The following is a 25,358-nucleotide window of genomic DNA, read 5'->3' as shown; positions in this document are numbered from 1 at the left end:
TGCTCTCCTTTTGGAGAGCTCTCCCCAGCTTTTCCCGCAGATTATTTAAAGAATTTATGAACGCTTGGAATACAACGGGGACCCCAAGGGGGGCGTAAAATGAGCGCACGAGGGAGCTACGGTGTCGTGTGATTGTGGTTACAACCTGGGCCCAGGAGGGGGAGATGGGACAAAACACGCCAATCTGCAACGAAAAAAAGCAAAGCGTCGCGAGGTCACGCAGAAAGGGACAGCTCCGACCTCTGGCCGCGGGGGTAGCCCAGTGCCACCAGAAGTCGCGGACCCACGGCGTCCTTTGCTCAAGCGCGTTAACCCCAAAGGCTCGCGGACGCCTCGGCCGTCTTGGGACGGCGAACGCATGCGCGGGCGCGGGCGCGGGCACGCTCGGCGGGTCCTCGCGTTGCCCCTGGAAACCAACCGGCGCTGCCGCGACGGGAACGGGGAAAAGACGTAACGTTTCAAGATGGCGAAGGACTTGGACGAGCTCTTGGACGAGGTCGAGTCCAAATTTTGCAGACCCGACCCACCGCGACTGGGCATAGTGCAGCGGCCCGGAGGCTGCGGCGGCGGCATCCTCAGCAACGACCGGAACCGAGCCGAGGCGAAAGAGAATCTCAGGTTAACAGGCGGGAAGGGTGAGCTGTCCTGGTAAAGCCTGCTCCACGCCCTGAAGCCGCCCTCTGCCCACGATCTCCAGCTTCTGTCCCTAGTCGGGCCCAGATCCTCAGCTCCCCACCCCCGGGATAGCGCACACCTCAACTCCCTGTCCAGGAGGATTTGAGCATCTCTTACCAAGGCCCAGTTCGGCAACCCGGGCAAGCCCCAGTGAGCTAGACCCTTCCGTGAGAGACCTCACCTAGTCTCTTTCACCCAGACGGAGCCCCGGGGGACCTAATGGAGGTGGGGAGAGAGAGGTGCAGCTTAGGGGCCCTCTCCTGAGCCCCGAGAGGGCCTCACTGACCAGCTCTGTCAGCCTGAGCGGTTCTCATCCCAGCCCCCCACCCCCGTGAGGTGTTCGTTCCCAAAGAGAACCTCAGCCTATCGCCTCTGACCCAATTCCCAAGCAGAATAATCCTTGGGCCGGTTGTTGGAGAAAACGATTCCGTTCTCTTCTGTGTCATCATTAGCTTTTTTTTTTTTTTAACTCAGAGAATTGAATAAGATTACATTTATGATAAATGGTTAATTATTGTGAACACTGTATTAATCCAACCACCTACCTTCTCCCCGTGACCCCCAGTTAAGGTCCCAGGGAATCTCGCATCCAAATTGAAATTTGAGGAGATTTCTTAAATATTCTGGGTTTTGATCCAAAAAACTACCTTTCAAATTTGTTAATCTCTTTGATTCCGTATAATCATAAAAGGACTTCCTTTTTCCTCTCATTTTCTCCTCAATCCCAAAAGGTCAAAATTGTTGCATCAGAATGCATATTGTCCTTCAAAGTGATGACTTGGGAGCCTCTGCAGTAACTCTGTTGGAAATGTTTGTGGAATTACACAAAGGCAGCTTTGGAACAACCCAAGAAAGTCATTCTTGTCAATTTATGCCTGCATCTGTGGTTTGGTTTTGTTTGGTCTTGGTGTTCGTGGGCATGATTTCCCAGAAGTATTTACCAACAACATTGGTACCCAGTTTATCAGACATAACCTCTAATGGCATTTGTTTATAAAAATTAACCCTTGGAAGATAAAAACATTGAGAAGATTCTGAAGTTCAGAAATGGAAGTTCTAAAAATTAGTTGAGTACTGGGCAGCATTCTAAAAATCAAGTGTAGAGCCAACTAAAATGACTACTTTGAAGGGGCTAATGCTTTCTTGACTGAATGTTTATGCAGATATCACTCTCATTAATTTGTATGTTATTGTCTGGTATGCTGGAGGTCCTTATGTACTCATTCCCAGTACATCCACCATCCCCATCCCACAAGCAGTGTTACTTTGCAATTTCTTTTGTTCTTTTTATTCTTTCTTTTTGGGATGGAGAGAATTTATCTAAGAGCCTTCCAAAGCCTGTTCATCTTAGGAAAACTAGTGTGCAGAGGGATAGGATGTCTTGGAGCAGGCTCCTCAAAATGGAAACGGCTGCTAAGGTGGATCCTTTTCAAGAACAGGTCCTTTTATGCCTCTCTCCATAGCCACTTATTGCACTACTGAAATCCATCCATAATGTTTCTAGCACCTCACCTCACCTTACTACATCAGATTTTTCAGTAATACATTTATAAAAGTGGTAGCAAGCCAGTACTGTTGTTATTCATGTGTTAAAACTTTTCATTTGGTAATGTAGTTGTAAATTATGCAAAAAAAACAGCAGCAAGGGCCCTAAACCTAATACCCAAATACAATCCCTACATGGTATATAATGTCAAATATAAAAATTTTATCATGAGCCAAAATTGATATTTAAAAATTAGGAATCGATTTATATTATGAATTTATTAACAGGAGACTATCTACCAACTGTAAAGCAATGCAGCTGTTATCTCTTTCCCTTATAAGAGTTAAAATACTGAAGTCTATTAAATGATAGGTCTGCAAATAATAAAATAAATGACCATGCAACATCTGGATACCAGGAACGACTGCTAATGTAAGAGATCAAAACATATACAAGTTGTTGAAGTGTTCAAAATGATAAAGAGAAGTACATGATTAGTTTTAAAAAAAAATGCTGTGAGTTGAACTGCATAGGACTAAAGTGGTTCAGGATGATACAGATGGGAATATTTACAGATAATATCATAATCTCGTAGATAATAGTTATAATAATAGCCAACATTTATTGAGTCCTTTCTATATGCTAAGTGCTCTGTATGTGTTATTTCATTTACTCTCCCCAACCCTATGACGTGAATCATATTATCCCCCTTTCACTGACCAAACTAAGACTTAGTAAAAGAGTTACTTGCCCAAGGTCATATTTCCAAGTCTACCAGGATATTGTAGATCTAGATTTAAGCTTTTATATATACCTTTCACATTTAATTGTAGGTTTCAACTGTTTAATTTTTTTTATTTAGAGTATACCTTTTATTTTTGACAAAAACTATATTTTTAATCAAGATTACAATAAAAAAAGCGAAGTTGAGGGGGAAACCAATAAATGTTTATTAACCTTTGATTAAGGTTACTGTATTATAAGGACACCTGGCTAGCTTAGTTGGAAAAGCATGTGACTCTTGATCTCGAGGTCATGAGTTTGAGCCCCACGTTTGGTGTAGAGATTACTAAAAAAATAAATAAACTTTAAAAAAAGATTACTGTATTATAGCATCAAAAGATTAAAAGAGGGATGTGTGGGTGGCTCAGTCATTAAGCGTCTGCCTTCAGCTCAGGTCATGATCCCAGGGTCCTGGGATTGAGCCCACATCAGGCTCTCTGCTTAGTGGGAAGCCTGCTTCTCCCTCTCCTACTCCCCCTGCTTGTGTTCCCTCTCTCGCTGTCTCTCTCAAATAAATAAATAAAATCTTTAAAAAAAAGATTAAAAGGAAGTATTATACAGTCCTTTAAAATTTGTATGCAGGGGGTGGCTGGGTGGCTCAGTCGTTTAGCGTCTGCCTTCGGCTCAGGTCCTGATCCCAGGGTCCTGGGATCAAGCCCCACATCGGGCTCCCTGCTCGGCGGGAAGCTTGCTTCTCCCTCTCCCACTCCCCCTGCTTGTGTTCCCCTCTCACTATGTACCTCTCTGTCAAATAAACAAAATCTTTAAAAAAATAAAATAAAATAAAATTTGTATGCGGTCTCATTGAAATGATGGCATTTCTACAATAAAGCATAGGCAGTTGTATGCATCATGAAATTGTGTAACAGACCAGAATCTTAATAAATTTGGATCCCTAATAGTATTTATTGGTTTGATAAAGTTTGAGTGTATCTGATTCTTGAAATTGTGAAACTGCGTGAGGGACTAGAACCCAAAGAGTATGTTGTGAAAACTAAAGGAGGGGAGAATTTCAAGAGGACAACTTAGCAACCTGCTGTCATAAAAGAAATTGAAGGAATTGGTACCTAACAGTGTCAGGTGTTTCTGAAAGGTTAAAGAGGATTGGAACTGAAAAGGGCCATTGAATTTAGTGATGTGGGCAATATTGACCTTTGAGAGAAGAGTTTTACTGTAGTTGAGGGTTATAGGGGCCAGAGATAGAATATTACACCTGGAAGAAGTTATAAATAGTTGTCTAGATCTCCTTTTTACATTTAAAATATCTGAGGTTCAGAGAGATTAAAGAGTTTAAAGTAGGTCAGTAGTTCTCAACCAGTGAGGATTTTACCACTCAAGGGGCATTTGGCAATGTCTTGGCATTTTTAATTGTCACAACCGGGGAAGGGTATATATGCATCTACTGGCATCTAGTGGGTAGAAGTTAGGGATACTGGAAAACATCGTACAATGCACAACAGCCCTACTTCTTCCACCATACACACACTAAAGAATGATGTGGCCCCAAATGTCAGTGGTTGAGAAACCCTCATCCAGATCACCATCCAATACACTTGTAAGGCAGTAGATCGACTTCAGTAGTACGAGGGAGCAGCTCAATAGAGTTTTTTGGAGTGTTTTTTTTTTTTTTTAAGATTTTATTTATTTGAGAGAGAATGAGAGCACGAGAGGAAAGAGGGTCAGAGGAAGAAGCAGACTCCCTGCTGAGCAGGAAGCCCGATGCGGGACTCCATCCAGGGACTCGATCCAGGGACTCGATCCAGGGACTCCAGGATCATGACCTGAGCCAAAGGCAGTGGCTTAACCAACTGAGCCACCCAGGCGCTCCTGGAGTGTTTCTTAAAAGAGTAAGTCTTGGGGTGCCTGGGTGGCTCAGTCATTAAGCGTCTGCCTTCGGCTCAGGTCATGATCCCAGGGTCCTGGGATCGAGCCCCGCATCGGGCTCCCTGCTCTGTGGGAAGCCTGCTTCTCCCTCTCCCACTCCCCCTGCTGTGTTCCCTCTCTCGCTGTGTCTCTGTCAAAAAATAAATAAAATCTTTAATAAAAATGAATAAATAAAAATAAGTCTTGTGCATACTTGTAAGTCAAGAGAACAAGCCAGTACTGGGTGGAAGACTTTAAGGATAAAAGGGAGGGAGCAACTGAAGAGGCAAAGCCTGGAGGTAGATGGAATCAGACATTCGGTATTAAGCAGCACTATCTGGTTTTTCTTACATTGGGTTAATTACTCCAAGCAGTAACAAAGAAGGAGTATAATCCTCAAGAATTTTCAGAGTAAATACATTTCTAAAGTTAGAATCTGACTAAAAAACTTGTCTTCTAAAACAAATATTTTAATGGTCTAATGAAGTTATAAAGTTGATGTGAAGCATCTGTAACATATAAACTCTAAAAAGAGTTCATCTTGTTTAGTGTTAGGTGTCCGGACTGCCCTAGATTGAATTCCAAGCGTCTCCTCCCACTAGTTGTATGACCTTGGGCGAGTTTTTGAATCTCTCAGTCCCTGCTTCTTCACCTATATTGTAAGTATTCAGTAAATGTTAGCTATTAAATAGAGGTTTTGTGGAGTAACGGTTTGTATCAATAATTCTGTGATGGCTTTCCCTGCACAAAATAGAAAGGTAGTTGAGATACTCTGTCAGGTGAATATTGCTCTTTTTTTTTTTATATTGATCATTTGATTATATAACCTCCAGCTCCTGTAGTAAAAAGGTACAATTATTTGACTTACAGTGTAACTCTTAGGGAAAAAATTAGAAAAAACTCATTAAAATTATCTTTGTTTATAATTCTCAGGTTCTACTTATAATGGTACATATTTTGTGTTCTTTAAATAAGTCCATAATTTAGAAAGTGCATGCCCAGCTTTCTCTTGAATATAACGTATAGCTTTAAATGTCTTTTTTTTTAAAGATTTTATTTGACACAGAGAGAGAGACAGCTAGAGGGGGAATACAAGCAGGGAGAGCAGGAGAGGAGAGGCAGGCTCCTGGCTGAGCAGGGGGCCCGATGTGGGGCTCGATCCCAGGACCCTGGGATCGTGACCTGAGCCGAAGGCAGACGCTTAACCACTGAGCCACCCAGGTGCCCCCTTAAATGTCTTATTTTAAGTGTGAAATAGTAACGTATGTATGTGAATTTGTACCTGATAAACTACATCTTTGTCTCAACAGTCTTCAACTATGTCCATAGAGGGAAAATAATTAACATCACAATTATCCTTCTGTTATCAACTGTAATAATAGACTATTTAAGCAAAATTCTTCTGATACTGACTTTATCTGTACTTAAGCTTCAGCTGTTTTGTTTTCAGATCAGCAGAAACATTTGAGAAAGAAGATGATCTTGACAGTCTTATTAATGAAATATTTGAAGAACCCAACTTTGACAAAAAAACCTTTGTAAGTTAAGTATTATAAGTGTGCAGTAATTCTTTTCATTATTTCAAAACAAGTTTAAAATAGTCTGAAAATGTATAGAATACCCAAGTATCTAGTCCTTTGAATTCTGAAAAATACAATTGTTTTAAGGGAATTATTCCACTTAGAGTTGTAGAAGAAATAAAATATTAAAAACTCTCATGTATTTTGCTGTTCGTTTCTTAGCAAGAATGAAAAATTAGAAAAGCTATTAGAGCAGAAGTCAGCTCACAGATGAAGTTGGTTATTTTATTTGTATATTCTAAGAACACTTTTCTAAAAGACCAAAAACAGCTTTTATTATAGGAATGTGCTTGATATCTCAGATGCAATGCCATTGCTGTTACCCATGAACCAGTGAGTAAATTGTTAGTATTTTAATGTTTAAATGCTTTTGTATCTATCAACTTTATAAGAAGCTCATAAAACAGTGTAACAGCCAACTATATATTTACCACCCATAGTGAACATATCTTAATGTTTTGTCATATTTGCTTCTCTGGATTTTTCTTTTAAAGAAATAGAAATTATAGATATAGTTTAAGAACTCTCCAAATCCTACTCTACTGCCTTCATTCCCGGAGGTAACCTGTCCTTTCCATCCATACTTTTATTTTTTAATTATACTTGTATAATCATAAACCATTTTAACTGACAATAGTCCATTATGTGACTTACCACAGTTTATTTATCCACTTCCCTGGTAATAGACATTTAGATTGTACCCAGTTGTTGCTTTTATTTTTTTTTTTTTAGATTTTATTTATTTGACAGCACAACAGGGAGAGTGGCAGGCAGAGGGAGAGGGAGAAGCAGGCTCCCCACAGAGCAAGGGAGGCCTGATGTGGGACTCAATCCCAGGACCCCCGGGATCATGACCTGAGCAAAAGGCAGTCGCTTAACCAACTGAGCCACCTAGATGCCCCCCAGTTGTTGCTTTTAAAACAGTGTTTCATCGGATATTTTCACACGTGTTCTTTTACCTACATACAGGAGTTTCTCTAGGATGTGCAAACCTAGGGGAGGAATTGCTAGGTCAATAAGTGTGCTTTATCTTCCACTTTTCTACTCATTGCCAAAATGTTTTCCAGAGTGACTATATCATTTCTATTCTTCTCACCAGCAGTAGATGAAAATCTGTATACTTTAATTTTTACCAGTGTGGTGGGTGTAAAATATATTTGTGAGATTTAAGAAGAGACCAAATGGAAGTCTATATTACAGAGACCACAAAGAAGAAAAAAAAATCTAAGAATAAATATAATACCAAAGAGGTTTTTTTTAAAGGGGGAAGATTAAAGCTAGATAGACTAAAAATCACTAGGCAGTGATGGTGGTAAGGATATGCATATGAGCCACTTTTATTTTTGTCAGCCAGACTAAAAATCAAATGACTGATACAGAGCTTAAGGTCTTTATTTCTCTAAATTTAACATTTTCAGTTCATAAGCAGGTGGTAAATTAATAAGCTGATGGCCTAGTTGATTAACACATCAACATAGTAATAATGGTGTTGAATACTCTGCAAACAAGAATGCATCATAAATGCTAAATAGCAATGCTAATTTAATTAATAGAGAAGACTACATGATGTTCTTGTTATTCATGGATCATCTGAACAATTCATTATTAAGTACTACAGGATGTGTATCTATATATGAGGCACTGTCTCTTTAGTTCAAGACATTTCAGAAGGAGAAGGAAATATTTCTCTGCTTTAGCTTTAAAATACACTAATTTGAAATAAGAGTAACTCCTACAATCATGAAGAGGTAAACGTCTATGTACTTCTGTATGCTCCCTTTTTTTAGTTACTATATCCATTCTCCAGACTGCAAGGGAAAAAACAACCTGAATAAATTTCTGGAGAAGAGCAGGTCTGTTTCAAACATGGACTGGGTGAGGAAAAGAGGTGTCTGTGAAGAGGTGTGCATGCCCACCTTGTCCAGACCAGATTATGCTCTTGAGAGTACTGCTTCCTCCCCCATCACTCACGCATTCATTCTGTTGAGTTTCTGAACTGCTCTCAGACCCACACAAGAAAGCCCAAGAATGACAACAAATGCCACAGTGTGCCAGCTTCAAGCCATAAGTGGATGGTACATGAAATACTTTTCTCAAAAAAAAGATGCACATTATTTTTTCAGACCTGCACCAAAAATTTTTCCAGTTCTGTTTAACATCAAATAAGAAAGTTAAGAGAAATTGTAAAATGAAATATTTTTGCCTCCATTAAATTTCCTCACCTACAAGGTAAGATGAAGGCATGTCTCTGCATAGTTTAAATTGCCTTTTCTCCAACTTCCTTTCCTTGGCGGTGGTCCTAGTATGTGGTTGGTTTATGCTGTTTGGTACCATACACCAGTTAACACTTAATAAATGCTTACTAATGATGATGATGTTATGTAACCATATAGGAACTACTGTATAGTTGTGACTAGGTAGGTCTACAATTTCCTTGAATGTCTATTGGTTGATACTATTTTATTTGATCAAAATTAATATTCCTGAAGTTACCCAGCAGTTTGGTTAGTTTATTTTTAGTTCAGGTGAGTACCATTCACAGCCTTTAAAAATGAGTCTGAGGTTTTTTTCCTCAATTGAATTTTTCCAGGATGAAGTTTTAAATAGCAGATCCTTCAATATTAAATCACTGAACTTGGTATTAACTGAAGAGTTATAAAGTGACTCTAAATCTTAGCATGCTAATAATGGCAGTATATCAATTTCCTAGACTAAAAGTTAGCCGAGTAATTTACTAATTCCTCAGGGAGGTCTACTTCCCTTTTGCCTTTAAAAGGTTTTGATCATTGTTTTTATTTCAGAAATCTTAAAATGATACAGAATTTTTATTTAAGTCATTTAAAAAATATTCTTGTTATAAAATAAAGAATATTAGTTTTTATGTTAGAATTCTCTAAGTTACCCTTGGCCTTTTATTGTTTTGTTTTGTTTTTTAACAGAAATTAAAATCTAAATCTTCAGGTAACACATCTGTCAGAGCTTCCATTCAAGGCCTTGGTAAAAGGTAAGTTGAGATGGCTTTAGTGAATTACACTAGTGAGCAAACACCATGAGCAAAGCCTTATAGATTTTGTTACCATTTAAACAACAGTGACATTGAACAACAAAGCACTGGTTGGCTTTCAGGAGAAAGACCAATAGCAATATCTTCAGTGTTCTTATGGTCTGTGACCCCTTGGTGTAAAAGAACTTGAATGGAAGATTATTGCTATTGTAAATAATTTTCTGCCATATGAAAAAAAAATAAGTGTGAACAGTTTCTCAGAATTAATGTTCTGTTATACTCTTCAGTCTTTACTTTGTCCCTTATATTATTTGGCAAACACATTTTTTGGTGACTCATTTTAACTCCTTGAGTGTTCCTGAATGTATAGGTTATATCCAATAATGCAGGGATCCTGGAATAAATGCCTCTTCTTTGAAATAATTGGCCTGCTCAGGAAAATATACAATTTGATTACAAGAATATAGAGTCAATGAGGCCAAATTAACTTCTCATATTTTTCTGTTGTAATTTTTTCCTTCCATCTATCGAACCTGTCTAGTTGCAGCCCAGTGTACCTCGGTGGAAGCACTGCTCTGTGCGGAATCGGGACACGTACTTCACAGAGGTAGGATGTCAGAAATAGATTTTCTTGAGGCGCCTGGCCAGCTCAATTAGTTAAGTGTCCAACTTGATTTTCGGCTCAGGTCATGATCTCAGGGTTGTGAGATCTGAGCCCCATGGCAGGCTCCGCTCTCAGCAGGGGTTCTGCTTGGGATTCTCTCTCTCTCTCTCTTCCTCTCCCTCTGCCCCTCCCCCTGCTTGTGCGTGTGCGCATACACACTCTCTCTTTCTCTCTCAGATAAATAAATCTTTTAAAAAAAAAGAAATAGATTATCTTTCTTATTAGGTTTTTCACAGTTGATAACCCTGTTGTTAAAATGTAGTTCTTGGCATCCATCTATGTCAAAATGAGACGTGTGTTTTATTAGCCAGTCTAAGAACACTGTACTGAAATGTTTGTTATTCTGGGCAATAGCTTTTGAAAGCTGTGATATTGGGTATATGGTATATACCCATTGTGTTGATGCCCATTTCTAAGCCCCACTTGAAATGCTTGGGTCACTCCAGTGCCAGCCTGCTTTTCACAGGACACCAAGAGAGTGAGCTTCTGCCTTGCCATTTTTGCCTTCTGGGCAGTAGAAGCCAGTGGAGAAGACAGGCGAAGCAATGTGGCCATGCGGACACGTGATGCATTACCCACCATCTCAGCCAGCATGAGAAAGCTGGGTCTTCAGTACTCAGAAAGTTCTCAAGCATAGTCGCTTGATTTTACGTATTTAAAATGCAGAAATCCTCCTTTCTTTGTCGCTTCCCCATCCCATACACCCACTATCTAACTCCTCACCCCTTTCAGGGCAGTCTTGTGGTCATGATACCACCTACTCCATACTGCTAGCATATTCCATTATCATTGTCATAATGTAGGGAAACAGATTGGTTTTAAGCATATCTTTCTGTTGTCCTGATACTGTTGATTCTATTTTTGCAGAGGCCTATTTGCCAGATTATTATATTTTGTCTAGTTATTTCTAAAACACTTTTTTATTTTCTGTTAATTTTTTAAGAAAGAGAAGAATGAGATACATGATTGCATGTTGACCATGTTTTAGGAGGAAAAACGGTTATATTGAATAATAGAAATAGGATCTGAAAAGACATTGTTGGGGGTTGTGGTGGTGCTGGCCTAGATCCTAGGAAACCTAGGAAGAAAGACTATGGGACCAAAGGAAACTTGAGAGTCTGGGGAAGCCTGTATCGGGAACAGCAGGCAGCAGACAGGCTAACAGAAGCCCACTGGGGTGCTGCCTGCTGTAAGGGCTGTAAGTAACAATTGACAGCACTTGAATCATTGTGTGTTGAGGGCTAGCTATACAAAGAATCAGAGACACAAACTGGCCCTTAGAGAAGAGTATAGTCAGGTTGCTGTCAATCCTGACTTACCGGGTGGAGTCACTGGGACTTGTCTCCATGTTTCCAGACCATACCCCCTCCAGTCCTAGGTTCTTTCCAATCACCTAGGAACTGCAGCAGCTTCCCTGTTACCATCCACTTCCTCTCTCGCTTCACTCACATACAGCATGAAGGATAATATCCCTAACTTATTCTTCTGAGCACATCTCCCCTGTTCAGAGGGAAAATGAGAGTTGCTGTTTGTCTCACATTAACTCTAGGGTTATTTGCTTTACCAAATTGTGTTCTTTCTCTTCTTGGTCCCTTCACCTCTAGTGAGAACCCAGGTCAGATAGTCCACTTCCAACTAGAACATTTGTTATCCCCTGCTTTCCACTTACATCTTTCTGCTTCTGAGTATTTTTACATTTATTCCCTGTCTGGAATGACCCTCCTCTCTAATGTGTGTCCTCACTGTCTTATCTGCTTATCTACAAATTTATTTTGTCATTCTATTTGAGCTTCTTTTTTCTTTTCTTTTTATAATATTCATTGAATGCCCGGCATGTCCTAGGCCCTGCGCTAAATACTAGATACCAAAAATAAATAAATGAATAAATAAAACCCTAGCCAGAAGAGGAAGTGGTAAAGAGGTGAATGATGACACCCTAGAGCATGAAGAGAAAGAGTTCTGATGGCAGAATGCCCAAGTTCAGATCTTTCATTGTGCCCCTTATGAGGAGATGTGAAACCTTTAGAGAAGGTATGTGTCTTCTGAAACTGGTTTCCTCACCCGTAAAAACTGAACACACTCCACGGAGATACTGAGAGGATTAAATGGAATAATACATTATAGTATGCCTGTGGTGCAAAAGACAGCGAAGATAGTTTGAGTAATAGTTTGCAGTTATTCGTTTGTCTTTTCTCATCTGTCAGTGCTGCCTTCTCACTGTGTTCTCTTTCGGTGCCCGGAATCCTATATTCTCCTACTACTTTTCCATTTTATCTCAGGAAATATGTATCAGTGTTTACTTACACGGGTCTTCTAATTTTTAAAATGGTCTCAGGGCGCCTGGGTGGCGCAGTCAGGTAAGCATCTGACTCTTGATTTCTGCTTAGGTCATGATCTCAGGGTCGTGAGATCGAGCCCTGCATTGGGCTCCATGCTGGGCCAAGGAGCCTGCTTAAGATCTCTCCCTCTCCCTCTGCTCCCCCGCCACGTGCACTCACTCTCTCTCAGTCTCTCTCTCAAAAAATAAAAATAATAAATAAATAAAAATGGTCTCTAAGACGATCCATTCTGGTTTACTTTCAAAGAGTAAATATTTCATGAGGATTTTCTTTTATATAGTATTTTTTACATGTACTTTGATTTGGTTCTAGCACAGAAGAATCTTGCTCCAGATGGAATTTAAGTGGACAGAAGAATGGCCTATTTTTGTTTTTTTATTATTTTTTTTTAAGATTTTATTTATTCATCAGAGACAGAGAGAGAGGCAGAGGGAGAGGCAGGCTCCTGGCTGAGCAGGGAGCCCGATGCGGGACTCGATCCCAGGACCCTGGGATCATGACCTGAGCCGAAGGCAGACGCTTAACCATCTGAGCCACCCAGGTACCCAAAAATGACTTATTTTTATAGCGTGAGGGTCCTTTCACACAATATTGATCCATGAGCATGCCAGTATCCATCAAACTTCTTCCTACTTTCTGCACAGCTACAAGATAAAAAAACACATACTGTTTGCATATATATGCAAAGGTAACTGTGTATATTCACAGGTCTTTTCTTCCACCCCATTACAAAGATACCCTTATGGACCAACCTCTTCCTAACACAGATCTGCACCCACAGAAAGATAAGCCTATACTTGTTCACATGCACGTAAAACATTTTATGTGTGAAGTACTTTATACTGTCCAGAGCACTTTTTTATATATGCTTATTGGTTTAGCTCCACAGGAAAAAAAAAAAAAAAGATGCAAATAGAGCAAGACTTTTTTTTTTAAGATTTTATTTATTTATTTGATAGAGAGACAGCGAGAGAGGGAATACAATCAGGGGGAGTGGGAGAGAGAGAAGCAGGCTCTCATCTGAGCAGGGAGCCCAATGTGGGGCTCGATCCCAGGACTCTGGGATCATGACCTGAGCTGAAGGCAGACGCTTAATGACTGAGCCACCCAGGCGCCCCTCGGAGCAAGACTTTTTAACCCCATTTGATAAATGAGGAAATTGAGACACTGGTGTTAAATTCACTGAACACATATTAATTAACCACCTGCTTGCTAGGTCCTACATAATACATAATGTGAAGGGAAAGTGCAGGGTACGATAAGCATAGATAATTAGCACCCCAGCTAATATGAAGGGCTAGAGAATGCTTTCCCAACCAAATAACATTTAATCAGATTACAGTATGAAAAATGAGTTAGCAAAGAGAGGAGACCATTAGAGCCAGAGGGTACACAGTGTTAGATGATCCCTGAGCTGGAGTAGCAGAGGGCAGCCAGATGAGCTGCAACATAGTGAGTGGGGGAAAGAATGGCTCTTGATGGGGCTGGAGAGGTAGTCGAGGCACATTTGGTTTGGGGTCCTGTAGTCCTCTGGAGGATTTTAGGAAAAGTGTGTCATATGCAGTGGAAGCCTTTAGTTGTTTTGGGGGGCGTGTTTTGGTTTTTGTTTTTGGCAGATGGGGTGACAATCGTATTTGTGTTTCTAAAGAAAGTCATTTTGGCTGCTGAATGGAAAATGGTTTGGAAGTTGGAGGGGCAAGACAGGAGAGGACACAGGGAGAACAGTCAGCAGGTAGTAGTTACAGTGCTCCAGGAAAGAGACGGGGATGGTAGCTGTGACCTGAGTAGTGACAGTAGCTGTAGGGAAAAGGTGTCATATTTGTGCCATTTAGAATCTAGAATTGACAGAACTCAGTGTTTAAATGGCTATGGGAAGTAAAAGAGAATGTTCTCAAGAATGACTTCCAAGTAATGTGCCTTGCCAAGATCACAGAAGTTATTACAAACCAAGGACTCAAATATGTAACTTGTTCCTGGTCCATTATCCTTTCTAGTATACCAATTTACAGAAGGCCATGTAACGTATGCAAGAGGGAAGAAACTTAGCTGTTTTTGCTATTGTGGCTACTGTTATTTTCCAACTGTCCAAACAGCAAGGCTTCCTAGGCCACTGTGTAGATCTGACAGGATTTAACTGAGAACCAGAGTCTGGGCAGAAGACTATATTGGGCTGTATTTTGGGCATTCCCATCAGGAACACCTTAAAAATAGTACAAAGTTGTTATGTATTAGCTGGACAAAAGGACAGAGCTGTTGGTGACACCTTTATATTTGTATTCCTCCACATTTTGGAAGAAGAATCCTGACAATTTACCTTTCATTAGAATCATGTCCTTTTTTAGACATCCTCTTATATGTATATAGTTATGGAAGAGAAATATATTTAAGCCCTGAAAATAAGCACTAATTTACATGCCCAGGGCATAAAGGAAATTGAGTCTATTCTGCCTATTTTCCATGTGTTTTATTTGTTTGATTTCTAGATAAAGCTCTGGTTTGGGAGTACTGCTGAATGATTTTAGAGTGTAAAGATTTGAGTCTTTTACCCAGTTGGTGGAAAGGAGAAAGAGTAGTAGCAGGAAGCATGGTGGCATTAATAAGGTATAGATAAGGGGCGCCTGGGTGGCTTAGTCGTTAAGCGCCTGCCTTCGGCTCAGGTCATGATCCCAGGGTCCTGGGATCGAGCCCCGCATCGGGCTCCCTGCTCCGCGGGAAGCCTGCTTCTCCCTCTCCCTCTCTCTCTCCCACTCCGCCTGCTTGTGTTCCCTCTCTCTCTGTGTCTCTCTCTGTCAAAATAAATAAAATCTTTAAAAAAAAAAAAATGTATAGATAAAATCAAGGCATTATTTTCAAGCCAAATCGAATTTTACTCTCCTATTTTTTAAACTACTTGTAAGACTGGATTATTCCATAGACTGCTACTAATTATGATCCAATAGAGTGAATCGTAGCAGCAGAATGATTTCTTGGCTTCAAGTTAGTTTTATTTTTCTCACAGGGCAGTGTTTGTAGGAAAATGTGGTAGTGTGAATAGATTTGAATAAACTACTAAATTTTAAATTAAATTAAAAAGCTCTATTTAACATTACGGTTGAGATTTTACACATACACAACGTCAGGAAATTGTAAATTATAGTTCCCACAACAGCAATAATTTAGCCAAATTGCACATATGTATTAAGGCATTAAAGTTAACACTCTCTGCAATCATGTAATAAACTACATATGCATAAGAAAGCAAGTTATGGCAGCTTTGGGAACCATCATTTTGCATTTCCTGACTTGTACATTCAAAATCCAAGTTCAAATGTGTACAAATGTAATTGTGTTGAATTGCCATATGTACAAATACAACTCTATAAATTGCTAACAGTTTGAAAGAAAATATGGAATTGTTTATGAAACTGGTATAGATTTTGAGTGCTTAGTTATTTTTATGATTAATAATAATTTTTAAAATAAAAAGCATTTATTTTCAAAGAAAATTTCAGGCCAAAAAATATTTGCAATTTTTAAGTTACCATATCTGAATTTTAGAGGGAAATAAGTGGAAAACCATCTAATGATGGGGCTTTTAAATTATTTTTTATTGCAGAAGTATTGAATGCTTATTTTAAAAATAAAACAATTTAAAAATGTATAAAGAAAAAGATAATAAATAATCTTCTCTCTCCTCCATTCCCACTACCCCTGAGGCAGCCAGTGTTAACTGTATAGTATATAACCTTCCACATTTTTCCCCATGTTCTTACAAACTTACAAACACCTATACAGGAAATTTTTTTGGTTGTTTTTAACAAAAATAGGCTCCTGCTATATATGTTAACTGTGTACCTTGCTTTGGACATCCCTCTAGGTCAGTAGATAAATCTAATTCTCTTTATTGGCTACCTAATATTCCATATATATATTGCATATTATTCAGTCTTTTCCCTTTATAATAGGTATCCAAGTGGTATCCTGGTTTTTGCCACTTTAGCAATTTTGCAGTGCAGTAAAAATTCTTGAGATAAATGGCTTATAGACTGATGTGTTTGGGTTTTTTTAAGATTTTATTTATTTATTCATGAGAGACACAGAGAGAGAGAGACAGACAGAGGGAGAAGCAGGCTCCCAAGGAGCAGGGAGCCCAATGCAGGACTCGATCCCAGGATCCTGGGATCATGACCTGAGCCGAAGGCAGACGCTTAACCATCTGAGCCACCCAGGTGCCCTGATGTTTTCATGTATATGTAATAGGTTCCCAAAAATGGGGTTGCTAGAGCAACAGCTAAGGATAATTTTAATTTTAAAATAGTGCTAAGGTTTTTCCCAAAAGGTTATAGGAATTCACATACCCACCAGGAATGTCTGAGAGTGCTAATTTTTGCTAACTTAATTGGTTAAAACATTTATTTCGTGGTTGCTTTAAATTTTAATTATGTTTTATTTTAACTAACAAACCCTGTGCCAGGCACTGTTACAAGCACTTTACCAACGTTAACATATTAGTTCTGCATAACAATTCTATGAGGTATATAAGTATTATTATTACCCATTTTACAGATGGGGAAAATGAGTCACAGCGAAGTTATTTGACTATAGTTACACAGCTGGTAAATAGTTGGAATACATTTGAACCTAGGCAATCTGTCTCCACAGTATGTGCTCTTCACTACTATTCTGTGATGCCTGTATTAGAGAGATCTAATATATTTTTAAGTTTTGTTGTTATTTGTAAGCACTCCTTGTATAGTGTAAATATTTGACTGTGTGTTGAAAACTTTTTCTTCCACTCTATCACTGACTGGTCATTTCTCTTCATTTTTGGTATCTTAAAATCTCTTTTTTTTTTTTTTTTAAGATTTTATTTATTTGACAGAGAGAGAGACAGCGAGAGAGGGAACACAAGCAGGGGGAGTGAAAGAGGGAGAAGCAGGTCTCCTGCAGAGCAGGGAGCCCGATGTGGGGCTCGATCCCAGGACCCTGGATCATGACCCGAGCCGAAGGCAGATGCTTAACGACTGAGCCACCCAGGCGCCCCAGTATCTTAAAATCTCTTATTGGGGCGGCTGGGTGGCTCAGTTAAGCATCTGACTCTTCGTTTCAGCTCAGGTCATGATTTCATGGTTCGTGAAATTGAGCGCCACATCAGGCTGTGCGCTCAGTGGGAGTCTGCTTGAAGGTTTTCTGCCCCTACTACCCCTACATGTGTGCGTGCACAAGTGCACAACTCCCTCTGAAATAAATCTTTAAAAAAAAGTCCCTTCTTCCTTTTAATTTTTAGATAGTCAAGTGTGTATCTATATTGATTCTAGTTTTTAAATACTTCAGACAATGGAAGAAGTTTCTTCTTTTTAAAGTAAATCACATTATATAAATCAAATTGTTTGCAACAGCAGTTCATAAGTATTTCCATATATTGTTATTTTACTCCTAAATTTACTGTGTAGCATATGAGTTTTGAGAATTGCGTGGCATTTCATTTCCTCACATATTCAGTAAGGACCTATTACGTGCTAAGTGTCATTCCAGTACTTCTACCCCTTTCTCCTGTATCATCAGTGTTTTGCTTTTCACTGCAGCTTTGCCATCAACATAAAAATATGCTTTTTTTCCCTCCCTTCTTAAATATAATCTTCTCTTAACCCCTGTTCTTAACCACCTCTCACTCCATTTAAAGAATCTGCTCAGATGTATGTACCTTCTCAGTGAGGCCTGTGCAGACTACTCTGCCTAATGAATTACAATCCACTCTTTCCCGATACTCCCAATTTTATTTACTCTACTTATCATTTCAAAAATTGGAAGCACTTTTCACCTTCTTTTTTTTTTTTTTTTTAAGATTTTATTTATTTATTTGAGACCGAGAGAGAGAGAGCACATGAGAGGGGGGAGGGTCAGAGGCAGAAGCAGGCTCCCTGCCGAGCAGGGAGCCCGATGCGGGACTCGATCCAGGGACTCCAGGATCATGACCTGAGCTGAAGGCAGTCGCTTAACCAACTGAGCCACCCAGGCGCCCTTCACCTTCTTTTTTTTAAAGATTTTATTTATTTATTTGAGAGCGAGAGAGTGAGCACAAGGAGGGGGAGCAGCAGGCCGAGGGAGAGGAAGAAGCAGGCTCCCCGCTGAGCAGGGAGCCCCATGTGGGACTCGATCCCAGGACACTGGGATCATGACCTGAGCCGAAGGCAGACGCTTAACCAACTGAGCCACCCAGGCGCCCCACTTTTCACCTTTTTTTTTTTTTTTTAAGATTTTATTTATTTGACAGAGAGAGACACAGTGAGAGAGGGAACACAAGCAGGGGGAGTAGGAGAGGGAGAAGCAGGCCTCCCGCTGAGCAGGGAGCCCAATGTGGGGCTCAATCCCAGGACCCTGGGATCATGACCTGAGCCGAAGGCAGATGCTTAACGCCTGAGCCACCCAGGCACCCCACACTTTTCACCTTCTAACAAACTTATTATGAGGATTATTTCTTCTCTCATTAGAGTATAAGCTCCATGAGGACAGAAACTCACCAGCACATAGTATGCTTTCAGGAAATATCTTTTAAGTGAGTGAATGAATGCATTAATGCCATATATTGGGGAAGCAGAAGCAAATGAGATATTGTCCCAGTATTTAAGTAGCTTATGCGGAAACAGTTTGATTTCCATATGATGTGGCAAATTCTGTGATAGAGGCACCCCTCAAATTTTCAATAGGAAGTGAAGCAACTTAAAGAAGTTATCTTAAGTGAACATCTCCCTCAGACCCAATTTGAAAACCATTGAACTGAAAGATCTGCACATCCCTTTGTTTTATATCTATACGATATGCATGTGTGCATATGTGTATATATACATATCAGTGTGTAAAATCTTAGTAAAATAGGAAGCTTTATACAAAAATTTAACCTGAACGTTTGTGCAGAAATTTAACCTGAAAATTTTTACCTAAAGGTATATAATCCTTTCTTTTTCTTTTTTTTTTTAAGATTTTATTTATTTGACAGAGAGAGAGCACAAGTAGGCAGAGCAGCAGGCAGAGGGAGAGGAAGAAGCAGGCTCCCCACTGAGCAGGGAGTCTGATGCGGGGCTCGATCCCAGGACCCTGGGATCATGACCTGACCCGAAGGCAGATGCCCAACGACTGAGCCACCCAGGCGCCCTGATATATAATCCTTTCATACAAAAATGTTTAATCACATTAATCCTTACTTTTCTGTCGTTTATTCAGTAATCTGTAATATGTGGTGTATCCCATGAATAAATCACCAGATTTCCATATTTAAACATACCAGTAATCTTTAATGTACTGTTGTTTTTCTCTGAACAGAGCATGTGATCATCTGCGTTGTATAGCATGTGATTTCTGGGTAGTAAGCTACGACGACTATATGTGGGACAAATCATGCGATTATCTGTTTTTCAGGTATGTTTCCAAAGAACTTCACCCTGTGAAAAAACGTACCAAGCAATAACTTTATATTTCTTATTTTGCTGTAACGTCTCTTGGTGGACTTGGCAAGATCATGTGGCCTCCACCTCTTGCATATTTCTGTCATCTCCTCTTCTCCATCTGTCTGCTGTCAGCCTGTGAGGATATGTGACTTCCAGACAGGAGTATAGTAATAGCCTTCTCACTGATTTTTCTGCCTACAGTCACTTCTTTCAGACCACCCTTTCCTTGCTGAGAGTTAACGCATAACTCTGTGTGTGCCATGCTCTTGCCCAAAACTCTTCTGCATGTGGAGTCGTGTCCAAGTTCCTTAGTGCAGCATTCAAGACCCTTCACCATCCGGCCCCCATCTGTCTGTCACCCAGCGTGTCCTTCTGCAGTTTACTTTTTTTTTTTAATGTTATGTTAGTCACCATACATGACATCATTAGTTCTTGATGTAGTGTTCCATGATTCATTGTTTGCATATAACGCCCAGTGCTCCATGCAGTACGTGCCCTCTTTAATACCCATCACCGGGCTAACCCATCCCCCCACCCCCTTCCCCTCTAGAACCCTCAGTTTGTTTCTCAGAGTCCATAGTCTGTCATGGTTCGTCTCCCCCTCCGATTCCCCCCCTTCATTCATCTTCACAAGATTATAGCTGCATCCGAGTACTCAGTACTGCCGCCATTCCCTGTGATAATGCAGGCTCTTCCCTTCCTGGTGCAGCCTTCCCACCATCCCACCCTTTATTTACCTAAACCTGACCTGTCCCTAAGGGTACAGTTCATTGCACATCCTTCATGATTCCCTCACCACTCCGTCAACTTGGAAGTAAATCCATCTTTTCCTATGTGTCCACAGCACTTCGTACCTATTCTAGCACTCCCTGGAATAGAAGATTGAAAATCTTCGGTTGATATATGTCTGCCTCCCTCCTTGGGGTCAGGATAGTGTCTGACTCATGTTTCTGTAGTTTATACATTCTTATACACTTAAGCCATAACTAATGTTTTTAAGATATTGTAAGTTATAAAAATGTATCTGAATTATACATCACGTGGGGCACCTGGGTGGCTCAGTTGGTTAAGCATCTGACCCTTGATTTCAGCTCAGATCTTGATCTCAGGGTCCTAAGTTCAAGCCCCACGTTGGGCTCTGTGCTGGGTGTGGAGCCTGCTTAACTAACTAACTAACTAACTAAATAAATAAATAAATAAATAAATAAAATTAGGCTGTGAATTATACATTACATTTTCAAATAAAAATTAAGCGCTAAAAATTAATGAAGTGCATACATCATGCATTTTTATCCCCCACCCCAAACCTGGGCCTAAACAAGAATTATATTTTCTGACACAAGTAATCAGAATATATTCTATCTCTCTCTAATAGATAAAGAAAAAGGTGAGAGTCTTTCTTCCACACCTCTTCTGGCAGCCATTCTCCTGTAAATCCATAGGAGTCTCCTTTACTTGAATTGTTTTTTAAACTCTTCCACATCAAACCACTGTGAAAATCTTATGAAAACTTTGAATCCTCTCTACACATACACAAAAATTCAAATACACAAATTCATAGAAAAATTACAATTTGAGAGGTTTCACATTTCCCAACCCAAATGAAGCCTAGTGCAGTCCCAAAATCCCTGATCAGGTTAGCCCACTTTTAATCCCAGAGTTGGAAAAGTTAACTTTTAATTTCAGGTCTGTTTTGCCATTTCTGACTTTTCTCAGTCCTCTGCTCTGATTAATGTAATGAGTGGTCAGTAACCCCCTATGTCACCAATATGAACCATCAATTTTTAGAAAACTAGTATAGTTTTTATAGAATGCATGTAATGTCAATGCTGTAGTGAGCTCTCTGTGACTGGGTTGAAGGAGGTAAAATAGTGATGTATTCAGGGGAAAGCTAGGAAATGGAAGATTTTCACATCTGATAGCATGGCTGTGTGAATTAGGATGTGAGCTGCTGAAAGCACAGGAGTGGGGAGAAGATGAAACACTTGAGGAGGGTGGGGAGTAATAGCCGAAGGAAAGTACAAGTAGGTGGTCACCAAAGAAGGCAAGTCAAAAGACTTGCAGGGTGCCATTGATTGCCTGGCAGAACATGGGGAGCCATTTATTTTTAGTGGTATCAGTCTGCACATTGGCTTGTTTTATTGTCCTTATCTTATAAATGAGGGAAATGTGTATCCTAGCTTTGACAAGTTCTAGAATTTTCAAAAAGAAGTATAAGCTATACTTGATCATCCTGGCATAGTAGCTAAATAAGATGCTTTTATTTTCCTACTAAATCATTTTGTTTATGGAAAATTATTTTTCTAAGCTTTTAAGATACGTGCTTCCTAAAAACAATTCGAAATGCATTAATTAGTTTCCTGGCTATTCATGATTCCTACTCATAAAATCTCTAAGGATTCAGTCAAGTATCAAATGTTAAATTTGTCACAATATATTGCAGATTGAATAAAGAACATTTAGTATTCATTTTGTGGAGTTTTTTTCTTTCTGATAAAGCTTAGATGATCCATCTCTTCCCCCTAGTTTACTGAAATCAAACAGTTGGCTTGGAAAATCTAGGTTTTGTTAGGCTCAAACCTAAACTATGCCTTATTTTGTACAATACAGTACTGAGTGTGGTGCCCGTTGGCCACCAGAGGGCACTTTGTAGCCTGCCTTCTGTTGCAGTGACAGCACTTTGTGTCTCTTTTTTTAATATTCATACTGTATTTCATCATATTACTTTGTATTTTTTCATCATTTCATTTTGAATTTTTCACTTTTTTTCCTGTCACAGAATAGTTACATAAATTCAGTACATGGATTATCATGAAAATCATAATTGATTTTCAGTTCATTAAACTTAAATTAACTTCTCTAGTCTTTTTTTATAGTAGCATCAAGTCAGATGGTTATCATTTTTTATGATGTCCTGCCCATTGATTTAATTATTTTAACATTATTGACATTTAACGCAGGATAGACGTTTATTCTGTTGCTAATAGTATATCTTGCCGATAAGTATATCATTGAAACAAATGAAAGATACAATATTAGTTCAACAAATGGAAATAACAGGCACTTTTTCTCTAATGAAAAATGCTATGGTTAACCCATCAGAAGCCTATTTATGCCTCTTATACGCCCTCCATTGGCCATATTGCGGGCTTTTAGAATATGGTGTAGGTGAGTATCTGAGGTAGGAAATGTACCACCATACCTCTCACTCTCTTCTCATATCGTGTCATCTCTGACAGGACAAATCAGTAATTCTTCATTCAGCCTTTTAGTTCATTGTGTTCTATTACGACAGCTTTAATAAACAGGCCTAGAGGATTGCCATTCAAAAGCACTGGATACCAAGGAAATACCATCAGAAAGAACACAGAAGCCTATCTTCTGTTGTTTGGGTGAGAAGACCAAGGTTGTTTAGTGTTCAGATGTTGTAAGGTTGTTTAGTGTTCTAGATGTTGTAAAGATAGGAAAATAAAGCAATGAGAACTTTTTTTTTTAAGTCATTCAGCTCTGAGCAAAGCCACTGTGCTAAAATCTTCATTTTTTATTGACAGGAACAACATGCCAGAGTTCCACAAGTTAAGAACAAAGTTGGTAAAGAAGAAAGGGACACGGGCATATGCCTGCCAATGTAGCTGGAGAACTATTGAAGATCTGACTGACCTTCAGACCGATCATCAGCTTCGTTGGGTTTGTGGTAAACATTAAGAATGCAGACTTTTTGTATTCAGACAAATGTATACAATGAGAGCAGTCTCCAGTAATTATCAACATATTTAGAAAGAGGTACGAAGCAGTATCATGCCCTTTGGAAAAAGACAGGAAATTTCATTTAATGACTATATAGTATAGATTTTCAAAGACCTAATGGACTTGAGAAGATAATGTGCTTTAACATTTTGGAATTATCTCTTTTTGATGTATGGGCATTTCACTTAGTAAGTAAGGTAGCAAGTTATCCTAATTCTTTGCTAGCCTATCTCCTGTTAAATGGAAGTTTTATTATGGAGTTTCATACAAATATATAGCCATTCATTAGCAACTGCAGTATTAGTCACTGCTAATACACTTAGCTAAATATTCCTTATTTACAACATTTAAAGGGGATAAAGCCAGCCAGTGCAGAGAGGTCACTGGGGGGTGTATACAGCATCTCCTCTGGTCAGATCTGTTGTTGCCAAAGATCAGAATTTAGACATGGCAGAAACCATGTGATCAGTGGCTAACTGAAGGATTTTGGGGAGCACAGGTTTATTGTAAATGAAAACACTGCCTATATTGACCTTACCTCAGTAACTCCAAATGATATTATGTACAATAATGATAAGTATATATTCTAGTTTTAGCTTATTTCTTCTCCTTATGTTCATTTAGATATCAAAAGTTAGTTTGCTAGTTTAGTAAATATTCATTTATATATAAAAAAAATGTGTTGGTGTAGCTATAATCATAAGGAAAAATACTAATATAGATAGATCATTATTGGATTTTTTCCAAGTAGTTCTGTAGCCTTCAGTGCCTAAAATCCCATCAAGTGAACAGTAAGTAAAATATTTTCTCAGCAGCCTGTTGATTTTCTGGTAGGATCAGGTTGACATGTTGATTGTTAGATGAGTGCATGAGAAAAGAAATAAAGCATAGTGGAACCAACAGGTAATCTGTTGTGCTCCTCCTTGACATCTCTGAGGCTGGAGGAACCCTACAATAGCAGCACATTCAGGAAATCAGTTATCTCAAAATTATCAGTTCCCAGCACCATGGAAAAATTCTGGGGGCTTTCCAATCTGCCATAAGCTCTTTATTGCATGTGTCTAAGATATAGTTCAAATGTATGACCCAAGGCATGCTGAAAGGGAGTAATTGAAGTGAAGTTGTGATTGCTTAGTCTTATGCTGAATCCATTCCAGTCACACCACTCAAGTAAGAAGAAAGACCGGCCATTAAAATCCTTTTCCTAGGCGTGACACATTTGCTTACCTGTAAAACTGACTCTAGTAAGTCTAGCATTGCAACAAAACCCATAGTAAACTCACAGTGGCAGATGCTTACATTTTTGTATTGACAATGTTTACAGATTTTATCTTTGAATAAAGATTTTTTACTCCCTAAAATTTTATCTCTGTGTAATTGTATGAGAAACAAGGGGATTTAATTGAGAAACCACTAGTCACAATGGTGATGTTTTCTCTTTATTCAAATGAGCAAATCTACTAAATCATTAATTTGAAAATATGTTTTTCTCTTTTATTATTTCATTACTATCCTATATCTTGGATACATTGCTCATGTTTGGCATTCCATAACATAATTCCCCAGTGTCAGAAATGTACATATGAGTTCACATTTTTGTTAGCAATTTATTTTATAAGCTTTTTAATATTGTATAATTTTTAATCTAAAATGTAGAAAGAATATTATGTTTATATACAAATGGATAAATTATTACCAGTGGAAATTTAAGCCAAAATGCAACTATTTTAGTAACAATGCAGAAGAAAATCATAGTTTCTGATGAACTATAATTTTAAAATGTAAAATCTATA

General features: G+C 39.0%; 1 protein-coding gene across 2 annotated transcripts; it reads left to right on the top strand.

Annotated features, from left to right (window-relative positions):
- The first annotated feature begins 463 nt into the window (after nucleotides 1-463).
- Nucleotides 464-24,932, top strand: CFAP418 (cilia and flagella associated protein 418). Of its 2 annotated transcripts, XM_021688340.2 has the most exons (6): nucleotides 464-618; nucleotides 6,258-6,345; nucleotides 9,327-9,391; nucleotides 9,933-9,998; nucleotides 19,694-19,789; nucleotides 23,370-24,932. In XM_021688340.2, the coding sequence occupies exons 1-6, from the start codon at nucleotides 464-466 to the stop codon at nucleotides 23,521-23,523; spliced, it is 624 nt and encodes a 207-aa protein (XP_021544015.1). In that variant the 3' UTR covers nucleotides 23,524-24,932. The 2 variants fall into 2 exon arrangements, with proteins under 2 accessions (XP_021544015.1, XP_044770196.1); XM_044914261.1 differs by lacking the exon at nucleotides 19,694-19,789.
- The last annotated feature ends 426 nt before the right edge of the window (nucleotides 24,933-25,358 follow it).

Source organism: Neomonachus schauinslandi, chromosome 4, assembly GCF_002201575.2.
Source record: "Neomonachus schauinslandi chromosome 4, ASM220157v2, whole genome shotgun sequence".
NCBI lineage: Eukaryota > Metazoa > Chordata > Mammalia > Carnivora > Phocidae > Neomonachus > Neomonachus schauinslandi.
The sequence above is the reverse complement of the archived record's forward strand: the minus strand, read 5'-3'. Positions and strand labels throughout refer to the sequence as shown.

Bases quoted from the DNA above. Each gene is read 5' to 3' on its own strand.
- CFAP418 (XM_021688340.2), top strand. From the start codon at position 464: ATGGCGAAGGACTTGGACGAGCTCTTGGACGAGGTCGAGTCCAAATTT. The intron at 619-6,257 runs GTTAACAGGCGG...TTTTGTTTTCAG, and splicing joins GAGGCGAAAGAGAATCTCAG to ATCAGCAGAAACATTTGAGA. The intron at 9,392-9,932 runs GTAAGTTGAGAT...GAACCTGTCTAG, and splicing joins ATTCAAGGCCTTGGTAAAAG to TTGCAGCCCAGTGTACCTCG.